Here is a 21367-nt window from a genome sequence, read left to right as displayed (position 1 = left end):
ATATATATATATATATATATATACACGTATATATGTGTGTGCATGTGTACGTATGTGCGCGCCGCGTGTATTTGCATCTCACCACCGTTCGACAACTGGTGTCTGTTTATGTACCTGAAACGCAGCAGTTCGGCGAAAAGTGACTGATACAATTGGAGCGAGACTTTAAGAAAAAAAATAGTCGATTCATTCGACTAAAAATACTTCCATCCGATGCTCCAGCATAGCCCCAATCAAACAACTGAAACAAGTAACAGATGAAGACTCACACACACACACACGCATACATTCTTCGTTTTCAGTTATATATGTGTGTGTGTGTATGTTTATGTCTGTGTGTGTGTGTGCGTGTGTGTGCTTAGCCGAATTAATACGTGTTCGAAAAATGGAAATTTGATTTGGAGGCAAAAGTCAGCAGTGGTTTTCGTGTCACGTGTTTATGGCCTGTATTGACCTCAGTAGCACACCATTCTCCTTTTCGCTTCCAGATAGATATAGACAAGTTAACATATACAAAAACCTAGTAATACAATACTGACAAGAGTAATTCGTATAACTACATCTTAAAGAATTTAAAGAGGCGAGTAACATGAATTTAAATAAAGAATTCGATGGGTTGTACTAAGTGCCAAAAGGGATAAATTCTGCAATTTTCAAATGGATTATTAAAAATTAAATTTAGTAAACGTTAAGAAATTCAAAAGAATCATCGCCTAATCATTGGCTCTAATAATACAGGCTATACTTCTTATTCTAAATTTAATCGCTTTTTAAATCCAACTTAATGAATGGCAAGAACCAAATTGGTTAGACAAAAATTGTGATGAGAATTTAAGAAGTAAAAGAAATGAAAATAACTTCCTTGTTAAGCAGAGGTTTTCACTCTAAGGAATGTACTACACAGATGTTATTAGCTTGTATTCAAATTAAAGGGCGGAACAGCTCCCTTTATTCCTTAGATATTACGATGAATTTTTCAGTTGGATTGTGATCTCTTTACTTCGACTTCTACAGATTTCACGAATATTTCTAAAGAATATTGATCAGAAATTTTTGAAAAGCGGTAGGAATAATCTGCAATACACTTCAATATTTTTTCCAAATAATCAGAAAAAAAAAAGATAATAGCGAAAAATTAATTGGACGTTGGATAGAAGTAAATGTTATTCACAATTTCCAGCATTTGGTTACAAAGTATTCCCAGTGTCTATTGAGATTAGTCAAGAGCGATTTAATTGCTATTTTTTATATTCTTTAATTTATTATTCTTGTAATATTTGGAAAAAATAATAGTAATATCGATTTCGAAAAACGAAAAAAAGAACGAAAAGAAAAGAAAGTGAATGAATTGATTTACTTTTTATTCAGGACGATTTATTATTAATTTTCATTAGAGAAATAACTACTTTGATTAAATTTGAAAATAAAATGATTGGTTAGCATAAAGCAAAATGTATTGGCGAAATATTAAAGATTGTCTTTTATATTCTGCGGAGCGAAAGAATTTAATTCGGTTAACCAGAACTGCAGAAATAAAATACGTAAGATGGACACAAATCTGCAAAACAATACCCACGAGAAATTCTTTACGCATATTTAATAAACAGTCGATAATATATTGTTTGGTAATACGTTGATTTAACACTGAGGTCGACGCTGATTATTTTCTCAACCATATTTAAGGATTTCATATTTTTAAGATGCTGAAAACGTGTGTCAATTGGTAACTTATTCATTCGTTCGTATTTCCTGTGATATTTATAAATAAACTACAACTGGGGGAAGCACTCCGTCGGTTACGACGATGAGGGTTCTGGTTGATCCGAATCAACGGAACAGCCTGCTCGTGAAATTAACGTGTAAGTGGCTGAGCACTCCACAGACACGTGCACCCCTAACGTAGTTCTCGGGGATATTCAGCGTGACACAGAGAGTAACAAGGCCGGCCCCTTGAAATACAGGTACAACAGAAACAGGAAGTAAGAGTGAGAGAAAGTTGTGGTGAAAGAGTACAGCGGGGATCACCACCATTCCTGCCGGAGCCTCGTGGAGCTTTTAGGTGTTTTCGCTCAATAAACACTCACAACGCCCTGTCTGGGAATCGAAACCGCGATCCTATGACCGCGAGTCCGCTGCCCTAACCACTGGGCCATTGCGCCTCCACTAAACTACAACTATATCCGTGGCAATGAAATTTTGGGAATTCCGAGTATTGAAAACGGCATGGTGTTTAATATACGGATAGAAACACATTTAACTGTAGCCAAACCGTTTATTTTAGACCCTTTGCAGCTATCCTTCGAAGGTATTATTATTATTGCTTTTGTCCTTACGTCTACCTTCTGTAGCCATGGTAACAATATTGTTGTTATCATCGTTCTATTGATACTTCATGGGTTGTTGCTGCTGTTGTTTTCTTCTTCTTCTTCTTCTTCTTCTTCTTCTTCTTCTTCTTCTTCTTCTTCTTCTTCTTCTTCTTCTTCTTCTTCTCCTCCTCCTCCTCCTTCCTCTTCTTCTTTTCCTCCTCCTCCTTCTTCTTCTTCATCTTCTTCTTCTTCCAATCAGGACTCACGCCATTAGCCCACAAAGAATAATCTCTAATTCGAGCCTACTCTAAGCTACTAAGAATGCGTATGGCTACTTGAAGATCCACCCACCACACGCGATAAACTGGCGGTTGCGCGGGTGCGAAACCTACATTGTTATCCTCATTTCGTAAACGGTGGCTTTTAGCGGGTGGAGAGCTGAACCATCCTGGGGTACAGAGGATTCGCAATCTAGACTAGGGTCTGAAAGTTTTACCACACGATAGTGCGTTACACCATGGTTTAGAAGAAAGCAAAATACTGCAGATGCAAACCTTTTCGACATTAAAGATCATCTGTTAATGCTTCGAGTTTCAATCGCAGATCTTTACCTTTTGACTGACAGATTAAAAAAAATATTTTTTTAAACTTAGGACAGTGATAGAATGTGTCATATAAAACATATTTTACTCTTAGCATTTTTGAGAAAAGCTTATATTTAGGAAGTTATTTCACATTAAAGTTGAAGTGTTTCGGTAATTTCAACCAATCAATGATGTGTATTCAGCTGAATAAAATTACTGCCGTTGTTTGTCAACAACAACTATCGGCGGTGTATTTTTCGTTTGTCATTGTTATTTATGACATCGTTCGTGCGTTTGTACTGGCTTTAGTTTTAAGGTTTTAGGGTTAGGGTTTTAGGGTTAGTGTTTTAGGGTTAGGGTTTGGGTTTTATGGTTAAGGTTTTAGCGTTAGAGTTTTAGGGTTAGCTTTAGCTTTAAGGTTTTAGGGTTAGGGTTTTAGGGTTAGTGTTTTAGGGTTAGGGTTAGGGTTTGGGTTTTATGGTTAAGGTTTTAGCGTTAGAGTTTTAGGGTTAGGGTTAGGGTTGTCATAAATAACAGTGACAAACGAACAACGGCAATAATTTTATTCAGCTGAATACACGTCATTGATTGGTTGAAATTCCCGAAATACTACAACTTTAACGTGAAATAACTTCCTAAATATAAGCTTTTCTCAAAAACGCTAAGACTTAAAGATGTTTTATATGACACATTCTACCAGTGTCCGAAGTTTGAAAGTGTTTAGTTACAAAAAAATATTTTTTAAGTCTGTTCGTCAAAAGGTAAAGATCCCCAGCCGCCAAATTGCAGACTAATACCCGCCATTTATTGTCATTTATATAATATGTACTGATAACAGCCGAAGAATCGATTCATTCTCAACCAACAATACCCAACAGATTCACTGTCTGCCATAGAAAAGGAGATTGTTCTAATACTTTTTACAACAGACTTGTATGTAAGCTTTTTAACAGCAACTGGTGCAACATACGGCCGATGTCAGTTTAAAAGTCTTGTGTGAGGTTATGAATATTTATGCTTGCTGACAGCATTTATCTTGTAAATATGATTCCTGCACAGCTGAATCAAATCTGCTATAAAGATATCAGATCCACTCTACTCCCATAGAAATGCTGATGAAGTTAGAAACGCATATAGGTGAAGAAGAAATACAGGTGTGAGTGTGTGTGCTTGTGTGTATGCGCATGTGTGCGTGTAAGCGTGTGTGTGCCTGCGCACGTGCATGTGCGAGTGTGTTAGGGCTTGTACATGTACGCGTGTATATTCTTGGGTTAACTTATCACGGTGACGTCCATACTGGAGTATCGCCTTCATTTGTTCAATATGTGTCTATGTGTGGGTACATCTTACGTACATATGCATATTTATGTATATGCAATTGTACACACCATGGATATTAGTACAGGTGTGCAGGGGTATATACATGTGTGTGTGTGTGTGTCTGCGTGCATGTATATATGTGTATACATTCACACACACCCTCACGCGTATATGTGATATATATATATATATACATATATATATACATGCGCACACACACCTAAATTATGTGTGTGTGTGTGTGTGTGTGTGTGTGTATACAAATGTAAATACACCTCCCATGTGAGCAAATGGCCAAAAAGTCTTCAGCGTAAAAGTCTTGTCTGTGTTTATAAATATTTATGTCTTGACAGAACTCGACTTGTAAATATGAACCATAAAACGGCATATTTTCTATCTCTTTCGCATTTTAATGCGCTGTACATTAAATATGCTGACACCCCCCCCCATATTACCTACTGAATCATCTCACAGCAGCGAAGTGCGGCGTATGCAAGATGCTATATCGATTTGACAGCTTTCATTTGATTCCTGTAGTGTTCAGTAAATGAGAACTTTGTGAAGAAACACAAACACACAAAGACTGATGTATAAATACATATGTGTCTAAAATATATAAATACCGATATATGGAAATATGTATATCTGTATACGTAATACACATATTTGTATGTACATACTGTCATACACGTATGTAATATAATATTGCATAATATAATGTAATAATAACGTAATATCATGTTACATAAAGATGTAAACTTTAAAATTTACAATTACCATTGTTACATCTTTCGAATATTCTACGTTGGATATTTGAAAATTATCGCATATATTACGTTAGTCGTTTGCGCTTTTATTTCTTGTTGGTGGTTTTTTAGAGAGAAAGAAAAGCAGTGAAATACTGTCGACATGTGACCGGAAGACAAAAGACAGGGTAGACTTTATCAGCGTGAAATAAGTTGCGTCCAACAAAATAGACGTAAATCTTGAGAGCAACAAAATATGTTTAAATATTTAAGAAATGGTCGGATTGAAAGAAATCTTTTGCATAAACTGTGGACATTTTGTGCTTCTAATTCTCGTTGCTACGATTTTGTTTCCGAAAAGAAATCGGCTGAAATGTGAAGTAACCGTTATTGACTAATTTCGACGGAAATTGGATCTGAGAAGAGGTTTTAAATATTAATGCAAGGAAGCTAGTTCTGAATGCTGTTCAAATCAGGAGGATTTAGATAGTAATCATTTTTTATGACCCAAATATATGGAAGAAGACGTGGCTGGTTGGACTGGAAATATGCCTTTCTAGAATAAATTCTTGGGTGCTGAGAGTGCTGCTCTATTCCGTGTCCGAATGCAGGAGTCGATGTCTCACCAGGCGGTAAAGCAGCTTTAAAAGTGTTTTAACCCCTTTTACCGCGAAACCAGAGCTGCCTCAGGTTTACCCATCGATGTAGGCGACAAAGCTCCCGCACAACGGCACAGCTTTGTTGGAGTTGAAAAGCGGTTTTAAATAGTTGAGCGACTATTATCTCTTAAGCAAGGAAACAATTTTGAATGTTGTTCGAATCGTAATCATACATGCGAAAGGTAGATATATATCTGGTTGGAATGGAAATATTTGGGAAAATATATTTTCCATTTGATTTCAAGTTTCATATTGTTAAAGTTATGACTTCCCATAAATTTATGCAATTTAGTTTGAACACTTCGAAATTGGTGGCGAAATGTTTACAGCTGTTGCTCGAAGCACAATTTCGAAGAATTTTAAGTTAATCTGATGTATGACTTAGAACCTGAGACAGATTTAAGAGAAGCGCAGTAAATATATGATCTTTAGAAATATATTTTCGATAGAATGAGGAGAGATTCGAGTGAGAACGCTTGTAAGTTTGCAAATGTTGGATTTATATGTATGCGCGTCAGTGTGTTTATTGATGTATATTAATCACCTGCATATATAGCATACACTAATATAGAACCTAGATATTTTAACACCGTATGATTTATATATACATATATATATTATATATATATATATATATATATATATATATATATATAATATATATTATATATATATATATATATATGTATGTATGTATGTGTGTGTAAGCTTATAAACATCTAATTATTAAAGTGTAAAAGTTATCAGGAAACCCATTTCTATTCATATATATGTATATATATATGTATGTATATGTACATATATATATATATATATATATATATATCTATATATATATATATATATATATATATATATATATATATATATGTGTGTGTGTGTGTGTGTGTGTGTGTATGTATGTGTGTGTGTGTTTGTGTACTATATATACAATAAAAAGAGACAAATTTCCTGAAAAAGTTCAATCTGAAGACTCCACTAGAGTGGACGCCAGCGCTTATTATATGATTTATAAAAACATGTCACATATTAATAAATATCTGTAAATATAAAACCATCCAGATTTTTGAGTACCTCATTTCTCATATATTATATATATATATATATATATATATATATGAGAAATATATATAATATATATATAATATATATATATATATAGATTAGCTTCTAAAATACAGGAAGTGAAATATACAATCTGGATATATTAAGCAAATTATTTTCTGCATGATGTACATAATTAGCTGTGATATATGAAGTATATAATCTGGATATGTAATCTAAACAAGTTAGTCAAAATACGTAATACCTACAATATATAAGAGAAAGAAAATATATACAACGAGGCTAATTTAGCCAAATTAATTACACCAACCTTAGCCAGTTGATCAAATCTGCCGAACAACTCGTTCAGAATCCTCACTAACTCTTGGGCAGTGCATTGAGAAGCGAGAGCGGTAAAGCCAACGATGTCTGCAAACAATATGCTGTAAAGAAAAAAAAATAATAATAAATAAATAATAACAAAAGCAATAATGGTTTCAAATTTTGGCACAAGGCCAGCAATTTCGGGCGCGTGGGTAAGTCGGTTACATCGACCCCACTGTTCAACTGGTACTTATTTTATCGACCCCGAAAAGCTGAAAGGCAAAGTCGACCTCGGCGGTATTTGAACTTAGACGGAGAAAATATCGCAAATCATTTTGTCCAGCGTGGTAACGATTATGTCAGGTCAATAATCATTTCTACTATAGGCACGATATCTGAAATTTGTTGGTGGTGGTGGGGGGCCTAGTCAATTACGTCGACTCCAGTGTTGCACCACCGGTACTTAACTTATCGACCCCACGAAATGCAAAAGGTGACCTCAGCGGAATTTGAACTCAGAATGTAAAAGCGAAAGAAATGTTGCTAAGTATTTTGCTCGGCGTGTTAATGATTCTGCCATCTCACCGCCTTGATAAAGATGAGGATAATGATGATGATGATGATGATGATGATGAAGAGGAAGAAGAAGAAGAAGAAGAAAAAGAAGAACCCTTTCTACAATAGGTACAAGACCTCTCTCTCTCACACATTCTCTCTCTTATACACACACTCTCTCTCACACTCTCTTATACACACGCACTCTCTCTCTCACAACACACACAAATATACATGTATACATATATATATATATATATTGCATACACACACACACATACACAAGGGGTCAGTTACAGGATTCATTAGAATATAGGTATTTTAACATGCAGGACGCCGAGGATTGCTGGGTACTTAGTAACGAGCTTACGATATATTAAAGCAACTCTTAGTTGTCGTATTTTGGTAGTATATTGTAAGTGTGTGTGTGTCTGTATGTGTGTGTATACATACACAACCAGTTATTCATCTATATATATATATACATAGACATATACAGATATACACAGGTATACAAACCAATATAAACCGTAGAACTAATCCAGGATTAGTTCCAAGTGTAGCGTTTGTATAAAAGAACACGTGAGGTTCAAAATACACAACAGCTGTTTCGATAGCATTTTATTAATGAATTCTTAACTTATATCATAACTGATCATGACCCAACATCATCAGTTAAATATTAAGCACATAAACATGTAAAAAGAAGGTAAAAACAAGGTATAAATGGAAGATTGTCACTCCACCAAATACCACGAGCAAGCATGATATTTTGAGAAACTACCATAAAATTTATAGAGAATGTGAAGCGCATGCACCAGGGGCAACTAACTCAAATCTACCCTACTTCTCAAGATGTTATCTTAAGTAGTTTATAGTTCTGACCTGTTATTAGGGAGCCGTTGTGGTTGAGTGAGAAAAAAAATTTAAAATCATAGTCAAGAAGGTCGTTCTGATAAGACACCTGATTAATAGGATACGGAAGTTTGAACTGTCGCCATTCATTCGGCCTTACAACTTACACATACGCACACACATATACATTAGATAATAAAGTTTTTATTTATGACTATGGACTGTACGTACATTAACATGCCTTCCATCTCTCTCTTTCGCTCTGTCTCTGTTTCTCTCTCTTCCCCCCATTCTGTCTGTCTATCTCTCTCTCTCTCTCTCTCTCTCTATATATATATATATATATATATATATATATATATATCGAACAGTTATATATCGACCATTACGTTTATATATATATATATATATATATTTATGCTAATTTATTTCTTTTAATAAAATGTCAAGGTCTATATGTAACTGTTCAATTTTCTTTCTATCCTGATCTCATGTATATTTTATATCTTTATTTTATTATTTAACAGTGTCTCATTATCGGTGTATTCCATTTTCGTTCATTTTATTTTTCGGATTTCTCATTTTGTATTCTTGTATCCTTTATCGTATATATTTTATAGTTTTATCGCTTTTATGAGAAGAATTATTTCATTCAATCTCAGTTCGTCAGGATGTAGGAGAGGTGAATATTTAACCACGTGTCTTCCATAGGAATACTCCCGTTTCGGAACATCTCTTGCGGTAATGCTAACAAAAGATCTTTTCAGTAATCTCATCCAGTACATCAAAGGCTCTACTTTCTTTGCTGAGCTTTTTGATATCTGCGAACGGATGATAAATATTGTTCCTTATAGAAGCAGAACCGCTAGTTTGTAACAGCAATGACAACAAAGATTACAACATGATTCAGCGAGAGAACTCTAACTGGCCTCACAGTCTGCTAGCAATAGCAGTCAAATTTCCGTCATATTATTCTGTAGTCTCGTAACCAACAGTAGGAATATAGTGGATAATGTGATCCTAGATGTACTATGTCTGGAATTAAGTTGGCTTCCATGGCGGTTATGGTATAAATGCCTTTAATACAAGATCTACCAGATCAATGCTGACCTAGAGCTGAAGACAGCAACAAGAACAATGCCATTATAAAAGAGTATGACAAAGTGAAATACTAAAAGGCTGTATATAGTCAGTAGTATGCGATTGTTAGTAGCTGCACCAGCTTCAACGTGGTTGGGTGAAAGAATGAGATCAGTTGCTCGTTATAATACTAAATACAACAACGTTAAAATTCCACTCATTTGCAGACAGTGAGTGTAATGTTAGAATATAGGGAGAGTGAGAGAGAACGAGAGAAAAGTTCAGAGAGGTCAGTTTTCGGTGCCAACCAAGAAGTGTGATTTATGTGTATGTGTGTGTGAGACCGAGAGCAAGAGAGAGATTTAGCAGCTTACATACCAGGAGTAAATGGTGTTCCAATAGCAAGAGAGAGGGAGACAGACAGACAGACAGATACATAGAATATAGTTTCAGTTATTGTTTTGTTTCCTATATTGTTTGACTCGTTAACTTAATTATTTTTTTTATCTTTGGCTTCATTGTTGTGTAACACAGAAAGCAACGGAATGAGCATACTTGGAAGAAAGAAGGAAAGAAAGAAAGAAAGAAAGAAAGAAAGAAAGAAAACAAAGAGCGAATGAAGAAAGAAATGAAAAAAAGGTGCAAAGAAGGAAGAAAGGAAAAGAAAACGCGAAGAGAAGAGAAAAGCATGAAAGAAAGAATGAAGGAAAGAAAACAAAGAGCGAATGAAGAAAGAAATGAAAAAAGGTGCAAAGAAGGAAGAAAGGAAAAGAAAACGCGAAGAGAAGAGAAAAGCATGAAAGAAAGAATGAAGGAAAGAAAACAAAGAGCGAATGAAGAAAGAAATGAAAAAAGGTGCAAAGAAGGAAGAAAGGAAAAGAAAACGCGAAGAGAAGAGAAAAGCATGAAAGAAAGAATGAAGGAAAGAAAGTAAAAAAAAAAAAAATCCTACAAGAGAATTATTGAAAACCAAAAGTATTGTAGAGAAGAAAACCTAAAAGAAAGGACGGAAGGAACGAATGGGAGAAGGAACGAAGGAAGGCATTGAAAAGAAATAAAGAAAGAAGTATAGTACAGGTAATGGTAAACCATAAACTATAAACCTCTTTGAATGCCAAACCACAGAATGCGATGCTTTGGTATTCATATCTAAGATGGTGGTACTGGTGGTGGGTCTGAAAATTCGATAACTCTTAGAAACGATCACATTTTTATTTCGAACTGACGACATGGAAATTTTCGATATTCTTTGATATTGATATTGAAGTTGTTGTTGTTGTTGTTGTTGTTGTTGTTGTAATATTAGCTATTCTTATTGTTGTTTAGATTCTGAACTTCACGTTTCTTTCCTCCGCAATTATCCACTCGTTACTCTTCGAGGAAGACATTATTTGTATTGTTTTTTTTTTATTACTAGTATCCGGGAACGTTATAAGTCCATGGGAAGATCCCAGTCCTCCACATCAGATCACATTCACTTTAATTTAAATATTGCTTTTCTCGCATTGTTGCCGCAACTTCTCCTCGCCGGGCGTAATGCGTAGCCGTATTTCGTCTGTCGTTACTTTGTGGGTTCAAATTCCGCCGAGGTCGACTTTGCCTTTCATCCTTTCGGGGTCGATAAATTAAGTACCAGTTACACACTGGGTCGATGTAATCAACTTAATACCTATGTCTGTCCTTGTTTGTCCCCTCTATGTTTAGCCACTTGTGGGTAATAAAGAAATAGGTATTTCGTTTGCCGTTACGTTCTGAGTTCAAATTCCGCCGAGGTCGACTTTGCCTTTCATCCTTTCAGGGTCGATAAATATAATACCATTTACGCACTGGGGTCGATATAATCGCCTTAATCCGTTTGTCTGTCCTTGTTTGTCCCCTCTGTGTTTAGCCCCTTATTTTAACGGGGTCGTTAACATAAGAACCAGTTAAGCAATGGTGTCGATAGATTCGCTTAGTCAAAAGAAGAATTTTTTTTTCTACGTATTTTTTTACCACTGTAGGTAAGCAACACTAAACACATTCTGCGAAATTATCTCGTCGTGACAGACCAACTATCTTGCTACCGACCATTAACATACCTATACAACTATAACACTGATACGGAGGAAATAATTCACGAAAAATTAATTTGCGAACATATCATTGAATCTGTTATCTGGAGTGACACATACTTGAATGTATGCTGAGAGATTGTCTTAGCCCGTTTGCCTTCGGACGGTTGATTTCTGTAGTTATTATCAGTGTATTTTGGCGATTTAAATAAGAGTTTTGACTGTTATTTCCAGCAGATAGGCATACTTAGTATGTCCTTTGACTAATTATATATATATATATATATATATCATATCATAGCTGCACCCTCGTTACACGAGAAAAGCCATTGCTAAGAAGATTATAATATATATATATGGGTGCAGGTGTAGGTGTGTTATAAGAAGTTTGCTCCCCAACCACATGGTCTCAGGTTCGGTTCCCCTACATGACACCTTAGACGAGTGTCTTCTACTCTAGCCTCAATCTGACCAAAGCCTTGTGAGTGGATTTGGAAGACGAAAACTTAAAGAATCCCGTTGTATAAATGTATATATACATGTGTGTGTATGCGCGCGCATGCCAGTGACATGTGTTGGTTTGTTTACTTCTCTATAATATAGCAGTTCATAAAAAGCCGACAAAATAAGTACCAGACTTCAGAAAGAAAATGTAATATATATAGAATATATATATATATATATAATATATATATTATATATATATATATATATATATTATATAATATATAATATATCTATATAGATATATATATAAAAATTATTTGAGACAAAACCACTATTTTGCAAAACAAACAAGGAAGACTTAATCAATACATAAAATTTAATAAATAGTCAAAAAAACCGCCACTACAATCGTTTCTTGTCTGATCGACAATCTCAGGTGGACTTCCAATCTAAAAAAATCAAAATTTTAAAATATAAAATAATACTTTTAAATAATTAAAGTATAAATGAAAAAATATAAGTATATAATCCATATATAACCTATATATAATCCATATCGAAAATATAGACTAATTACCACGAATTCCCTAAAAAAACCATGATAAAACAAAACTCTTAAAAACATATAACGATAAAATCTCCCTTTGCTAAACTCTATAACAAACCTATAAAGTAAACCCCCTAACCTAAACATTCACACACAAATACACACACGTAAACCACAGACTCACGACTTATACACATACCTATACTAACTTATAAACCTCAATATACACCCAAACCCACTCCCTCCCCACACAGACAAATTAACACATACATCCCAAAACCTAAATAACAAACCCATATACACATTCACACACACAAACACACACTCACACGCAAAACACTCACACACAAAAGATACATATACTCCCTCACATATACGCCTATACATACTCACTAAACTCGACATATACAACAATACTTACACACCCACAAAAAACATTATACATTTATGAGCTTTAACTCACCTTAGCATCTCTAACAAACAACTTGCAGTAACCCAATCCATTCTCTATGCCTACCTCACTACTACACTATTCCATTCACATTCCAAGCAACGCTAGTCCACCACCCGGTTATTCACTGGCAAAACGAACACCACTCAAAAATTATGAATGAAACAATGTAAAAAATAACCAACACCTAAAATAGACAAAATACCACGAATTACCTAAAAAAACATGATAAACCAAAACTCATAAAAGCATATAACGATAAAATCTCCCTTTGCTAAACCCTATAACAAACTTATATAGCAATCCCCCTAACCTAAACATTCACACACAAAAAACCCACACGAAACCACAGACCCAAGACTTATACACAAACTATTAAACTTTAAACCTCAATATACACCAAAAACCACTCCCTCCCCACACAGACAAATTAACACATACATCCCAAATCCTAAATAACAAACCCAAATACACATTCACACACAAACACACACACGCAAAACACACACACACAACAGATACATATGCTCCCTCACATATACGCATACATACTCATAAAACTCGATTATACAACAATATTTACACCCACACTCATACAGATAAATAAATTAATTATACAATTAAAAACTCACAACCAATCTCATATACTAAACACTCTTATGAAAACAACAATAAATACATCGTAATTAACCAGAATATCAAAAATAACATTATGACATAAGGATAATCAAATACATACTTACAATTCAGTTACAATTATGAAGTGAAATTAGATTCTTAGCCGTTAAAAAACCAAACAAAATTACGTTACCATGGAAATAACTAATGTAAAAAAAGAATACGCGCCATAGAAAGTAAACGTCATTCATGTATGAATGGAGAAATATAATAAATGGAACTAAAAACTATTTCCACGTAGCAAACCAACGCTACTTAAAAAAAATTTATTATGAATGGATTCTTTAAAAACTATCATGAAAAATCAATTATATACATTTATGAGCTTTAGCTCACCCTAGCAACTCTAACAAACAACTTACAGTAACCCATACTCAATGCCTACCTCATTACCACCCTAATCCATTCACAATTCCAAGCAACACTAGTCCACCAACGGTTACAATTCCAACTCTACCCATTCATTCACAATTTCAACGACGTTCCCTTCAACAACTCTACATATAAGCCTCAACATATACACGGAGAGATACACTTACACATCCGTGCGGATGGGTGAGAGTATACATTAAGTGTAGTGATGGGGCTCCCATTTCTAAACACATTTGTACCGTGTGGTAGTCTCCATGTGTATATCAGCACGGGTATAAATACAGGGGGTACACGCTCACTTCATTTACGTGTACCCCTCACATGTACATATGCATACTATTTTGGCTCGATATATGCAACAATGTAATCGCGCCCGTATGTGTGAGCATTCACTGGTTGTGCAATTCACCCATCTGGGTGTGATTGTGTGTAAACTTATCACTGTGGAGGTCGAGCTTGATACGTATATATTAGTGTGTATTAGGGGTTGTACGTACTAATTATGTTCATGTGCTTCACGCACTTGCGTCCATGTATGAAAGAATATATTGGGATTACTATAGTAGGTGTAAATAGGGTATGGGGGAGTATTGTCATTGTATGGGTGTGGGTTCATTTGTGATGGTGGTTAGTTGGTGATTATTAGTATGTTCTGTATATTAGGGCTAGTATGTATTATTCAAGTGTGTATTGTATACATATAATTGGTGTGAATGGGATTACTCCCTTTTTTTTTTATTTTTTTTTAAATTTTTTTTTATTTATTTTTTTATTTTTTTTTTTTATTTTTTTTTTTTTTTTTAATATTATTTTTTTTTTTTTTTTTTAGGGGAGGGATGTATTTTATTTATCCATGTGGGGCTGGAGTGGCCGTTAGGTGCATATGCTGAGGCTCACATGCAACCCAAGTACAACGAATGAAGTGGGCACTTATAATTGTTATGGGTGTGTACTTTATATAAAAAACAATACCCAAATAAAATCTGTCAATTCAACATACAAATAAAAAAAAAAACAAAGGGATCTTAACATTCACACATACATACAAAACTCAATAAAAACACCACTAAATAACACCCAAAAACAATAAATATATCCTCAAAATACATATAACAAATGCAAAATAAAAATACATAATAAAATAAAATAAATAAAAATAAAAATAAAAAAATAAAAAAATCTAATATAAATTATTAAAGTTTTAACGTACCATAAACTGCTAAATTAATATACATTAAAAATGAACTAATTAAAACAAAGAAATATCAATAAAGACTAACTATAATTAAAACCTAGACAACATACCAAAAATATATCATCTAAACTAATTTAAACTAAACTAAAATAACCTAAAAGGGAACTATTATTGCTATTTATCATGAAACTATTATATAAGTAAAGTAACTTGTGTCTACATTTTATTTTGCGCTCCCCCAGTATTAAGTAATTATCATACTATAAAATAAAATTTCTTTAAACTCATTAGAGCATAAATAACAACAATTAGCTCCTATATTATATGATTTAGTTTTACAAATTATTTCCCATATTAAACTATAATTAATATTTAGTGATTTAAGACTCAAATATACTTACTAAGTCCGGTTGAGTTGATTAAGTTTTTATTTTTAAAAGAATTCATATGTTGTGCAATTCTTAGTTTTATTTTTGAGGAAGTAGAACCTATATAAACCGCTTTTGTGTAATTATTATTCTTAAAGTTATTATCATGTAATGTAACTATACATTTATACACTACATCGTTAATATCACAATTATTATTAATATACAATTAGATTTATCTCTACATGTACAATTAATATAAGTCTTATCATTATTAATATTATTATCAAATAATTTCTTTTTATAAAAATTATTCAGTTATATTTATTTAATGAAATAAAGAAATAATGTACCAACATTATTAGTGGTAGAGTAACCAACTCCAAAATTATTAAAAGAGAAAATGTTCTATATTTACGATTATCTCTAATAAATAGTTCTATAACATCTAAAATCTCTTTAATAATATTCGTTTTAACTTGATCTCCATAAGGAACTATTAACCAAATTTTATTCTTATTAACTTATTATTATTATCATTATTATAAATATATTTATAATTCTTTATTTTATTAAAATATTATCAGAATTATATCTATGTACAGCATTTAAGGAATTATTAATAATATTAAATTTTATCATATAATTATTATAATAATTATTAAATTATATAATATATATATATATATTATATAGATAGATAGATAGATAGATAGATATAAAACTCTGTTCAAAGTTACCTCTCCTCCGTATTTCCCATTGATAATGCTTAAAGAGCTAGAAATGTGTCTGGCAATCAGATCAGGACGGTGTGGGTGGTGGCAGCACTGGATAGATATAGCTATTTACCATAAAAAAGAATTTTTGTCCCCGGGGTAACTGCAGTAAATTTGCCTGTAGAAGTTGAATTATGTCACAAACATATAACTAACTTAAGTTTCGCTTATGCCTAAACACTGTTTGCCAGAGATAATTCTGAATATGTATATACAGTTGCATGCATAAACATGCGCATACACACGTACACACGCACAGGCACACACATATAGTTACAGATATGGAAGTGTGTATTTATGCATGGTATAAGAAATATAATTTTTTTTTTCTGAATCGTATTGTTAAGAAGCACATTTAAAGAACATGATTAATGGGGAATGTTAAAATCTAACTTGGTTTTCCCGAATTACCCAAACGAATTGGTGGACAATTCAAATCAGATAACTCATAAATCACATAGAGTAGCATAGTATATAATTGGTGTTAAGTCGAAATACATTCGGAAAATTGTTTTCAAATATGATAAAAGACATACCGCGTAAGAGGTGAAACTTTGAGAAAATTATAAGAAATTATACTGTCTCAAGATAAAGAGCTATATGTGTTACTGTTAAGATACAGTATGAGGGGTAAGCTGGCAGAGTTGTTAGAGCGCTGGGAACAAAGGATTAGCAGCATTTCCTCTAGCTCTTTATATTCTTAGTTTAAATTCTTCCGCGGTTGACTTTGCCAGCCATACTTTTGGGATCGATAAAATTAATACCAGCTGAGCACTGGGGTTGATGTAATCCTTTATCTCCCCCTTTTAAAATTGCTGGCCGTGTGTTAAAAAATTGAAACCATTACAGCGGGGATCTGGCAGAATAATTATAGTGCCGTGCAAAATACTTAGCAGCATTTTTTTTTTTTTTTTGCTTTAGGTTTTTGAGTTCAAATGCTGCCGAGATCGACTTTGCATTCCAGGGTCAATAAAATAACAGTACCATATGAGCACTGGTGTCACTGCAGTTGAACTACCCTATCCTGAAAATTGCGGGCGTTGTGCCAAACTTGGAAAACGTTAGAAAAGAGGAGAAACTAGAAAATGAATTGCAAGCGTATTTTTGCACACTGAGTGTCATCAAATTTCATAACAAAGAAATCAGAAACTCATAAATCGCTTCTATAATACAAAATACCAAAAATAGAATAAAAACAAAAAGAAAAGAAAACCAAAACAATAGAAGTGATCTGCGATTTAATTATTTTCAAGTATTCAATTACTCGTTCCAATAATTCAGTAAAGCCAGAACAACTGTTTACATTCCATACATTTGATCGCCTCACATTCTGGTCTAAATACACCCCATGCTTCAGCTTTGCTGCAATGTTTATATCTAAGTGTTTGTATGCGCGTCTATATTTTACCTCCCAAAAATGTTAGGGAGAGATAAAGAGAGAAGGAGTTAGTTCTGTTTTCAAAAGTAAAAATTTGTGCTATCTCGTATATCGTTCCTTCATAAACATTCCAAAATTGAATGTGCTCTTTTTCCAAATTGAGGCAACAGGCATACTTTTTTATACAAACTTCAAGGCGGTGGGCTGGCAGAATCGTTAGAACACCGGGCGAAATACTTAAAGGTATTTCGTCTGCCGTTACGTTCTGAGTTCAAATTCCGCCGAGGTAAACTTTGCCTTTTATCCTTTCGAGGTCGATAAATTAAGTACAAGTACGCACTGGGGTCGATGTAATCGACTTAATCCATTTGTCCAAATTTGAGGCCTTGTGCTTCGAGTAGAAAGGATTATTATTATTATTATTATTATTATTATTATCTCTGCACAGCTTCTGATGTTGGAGATGTACTACGGTGCCACCTGTTCACTACCAGTGAACTAAGTAACACCTTATTTTTCGAGCACCATCCGGAGTATTCGAACAGTCCCAAGCAGCGCTGTTTTCTGCAAGTGCTCCAACCTTATTGCAGCCCCTATTTGTTCCATGTACTTCTCAAGATTTTTATTCACTATTCCCCGGGCTCCGACAATTTTTGGTACTACTACAACCATTTTAATCGACCACAACTGCTTAACCTCCAAGCGAACCTGTCATATCTATCGACTTTTCTTTCTTCCTTATCGTATACCTTGTTGTCAGCTGGGCATGCTATATCTATGACCCAACAATTAACACAATCTTTTCCTATTCTCTATCTCATGATCGCACTGAATCATAAAATCCCAAAGGATCTTTGCATTATCATTTTCGATGATGCAGTCGGGTTTTTTGCTGTGTCAAGCCCATACTAGTTGCAAAGTGTCCAATGGACAATCCCTGCTATATTGTCATGACGTCTCTTATATTCTTTCTGGGCCAGTGGCGTACATTGACTAGTAATATGCCATACGCTTTCACCGTTTTGTCCACAAATACTGCACTTATCACTTTCTGGTGTGTTGTCTATTCAGTATTTGATGTAATTGGCTCTTAATGCTTGCTTTTGGTCAACACAGATTAGAGCCTCCGTTTCCGGTTTCAAATATCTTTTAGTCATCCATAGCCATCTTTTATCTCTGTCTGTCTTATCTTCAACATCTCTATGGAGTTGTCCATGTATTCTTATCTTTATCCACCTATTTTTAGTTTCATTCATTTTCAAGTGCTTGTACAGTGCATTATCTTTGTAATCTTCCACCCTACATAAGCCTGACCTCCTTACTTCCAATAATAGTGATCTGTGGTATTTTATACATACCATGTTATGGTGTTTTCTTCTGCTCTAATTTTGTGTTTGTACCCAATCCGTCTACTGCCTCTTCTTTTTTTTTGGTACATACAGTCTGTCTGTGTCACATTTTGGGTAGAGTATCCCATATCTAGTCAGCAACTTCCTTGTCTTTCTGTCCAAGCTGTTTAGTTCGTCTACTCTCTATCCGATTACCCCTGATCCATATCTAACGTATGAAACCACCCAGGTGTCGATAACTTCTATCTTATTCCATCCGTTTAATTTCGACTTAAGAATCAGTCGCAGTCTTAAATTCTGTTATTTCTCACTCCATCAATTTATACATTTCCAATATCCCCAAGTACTTATAGCCCATCTCTTCTATCTGCTTCATAACCTCCCCTGACGGTATCGCTAGCCCGTCATACATTTGATTTTGCCTCTCTTCAAGACTAAGACACCACACATTTTCAGAACAAACTCCATTCTGGTATCAGCACTGAAAGTATACACCGTATCAACGAGGGACTTGGCTTGGGATTCATCTTTACTATAAAGTTTGAGGTCATCCATGAATAACAAGTGGGTGACTTTTTGTTGGCGGCTTTTGAATACATACCTAACCTTTGCTTTCCTCAGAATCAGTGTTAGCGATATCATGCACAGTACAATGATCAGTGGAGACAGGCAGTCCCCTTGGAAGATACCTCTCCTGATTTCTACTGTCTCTAAATATTATTATCATCATCATCATCATCATCATCATCATTATTATTATTATTATTATTATTATTATTATTATTATTATTATTATTATTATTATTGTTGTTATTATTATTTTCATTATTTTCAGTTCCGTTCAGCTGTTTCAGTGGTCTTTCGTTTTAGCTACATTTATCTCCGAGACTAATCATGAAGCCAAATCAATCCGGGAAAATACAAAAAAATAGACCTGGGCATCCCACGTAATCGGAACGACGATGTAAACTCTTAAAAATCACTTGTTTAATAATCGGTTTAATAAGCCATCAGTATTCTAGTTATATATAATAGTTTAACTAGCAGCACTTTTTATTTTATCTTTAGTGACGAAGATGTTAAAGTGACTTCTGAAGTCTCGCAAATAATATAATAATCTCACAGTCACCAGAAGTTCAATCAAAAATGATATAGTGCCGCAAGTGCTATATAATTTGTTTGATGTGGAAAATATCCAACGGCACTGTCCGAATGATGTTGGCATCTACTTTAAGATTCACTCGAGATTTGGTGACCGTGCTATCCATCCCCTACAAATGTCATATTCACGTCACATCACAACACTAAGACAGAACTATTTCAACTCAACTGGCCATGCTCTCTTTAACATCATGCCAAGACGCATAAGAGAACAAAAGGATCCACTAACATTTAAACGGTTCCTAAACGAATATCTCCAAAAAATTCCATGTAAACCACCTAAAACTTGATATATTTCTGCAAGAAAGGGCTATGGTGCACAAAGAATGACAGCAATGTGAAAGATCATTATATGTCTTTCTCAGATGGTGCTATTAAGTTAGACATGGTCTGGGCCAATTCTGGCTGAAACTTATCTAAGCATTTAAGTATCCAAATATCACACTTCTATAAACACGTTACAAATTAGTTGTGTCGTAGACAAGCTTAATAGGAAGGATTATAAGGAAACTAAAACAACCCCTAAATAACAAAAGAAAAAAAGAAGAAAGTAGATACACGGACGTTAATCCGAAACAATAAAGTCCGTATTCACACCATAAGCAATTCTAGAGCTTGTTAATCTCAACTACAGGATGAAAGGTTGTTGCATGCGCTAGTTTCACTTTATCGTAGACAAGCTCGACATTTACGTTGCAAATATTGTGGGGATCGTAATTGTGTGAGTTACATTTATACGTCATCAGTCAGCAACATAACTTTGGGAATGTTGCCTCTGGGATTATTTTAGTGATGTTATGTGTTTTAAAGATACGAATATGAAAAAGTAAAATTCAGAATACTGCCCTATTTTCAATGCAACAAATGCATATTCTGTGTGTGTCTTGAGAGACAGAGAGAGAGAGGGGGAGGGAAAGAGAAAGATAGAAGGAATTTAATCTATTATTCTCTTCTCTAGGTACAAAGCCCGAAATTTTGGGGGAGGGGCCAGTCGATTAGATCGAGCCTAGTACACAACTGGTAGTAAATTTATAGACCCTGACAGGATGAAACACAAAGTAGACCTCGGCGGAATTTGAACTCAAACGTAAAGACAGACAAAATACTGGTAAGCATTTCGC

The 21367-nt window shown here is 34.2% G+C and overlaps 1 protein-coding gene across 1 annotated transcript in view; it reads right to left on the bottom strand.

Annotated features, from left to right (window-relative positions):
* LOC115219679 overlaps positions 1-21367 on the bottom strand; it is a 323525-nt gene that overhangs the window by 22458 nt on the left and 279700 nt on the right. The window contains exon 4 of the mRNA XM_036509467.1: positions 6991-7102. Within this exon, the coding sequence (XP_036365360.1) occupies positions 6991-7102 (112 nt within the window). The remainder of the gene's footprint in view (positions 1-6990; positions 7103-21367) is intronic.

This window comes from Octopus sinensis, linkage group LG15 (genome assembly GCF_006345805.1).
Source record: "Octopus sinensis linkage group LG15, ASM634580v1, whole genome shotgun sequence".
Classification (NCBI taxonomy): Eukaryota; Metazoa; Mollusca; class Cephalopoda; order Octopoda; family Octopodidae; genus Octopus; species Octopus sinensis.
The sequence above is the reverse complement of the archived record's forward strand: the minus strand, read 5'-3'. Positions and strand labels throughout refer to the sequence as shown.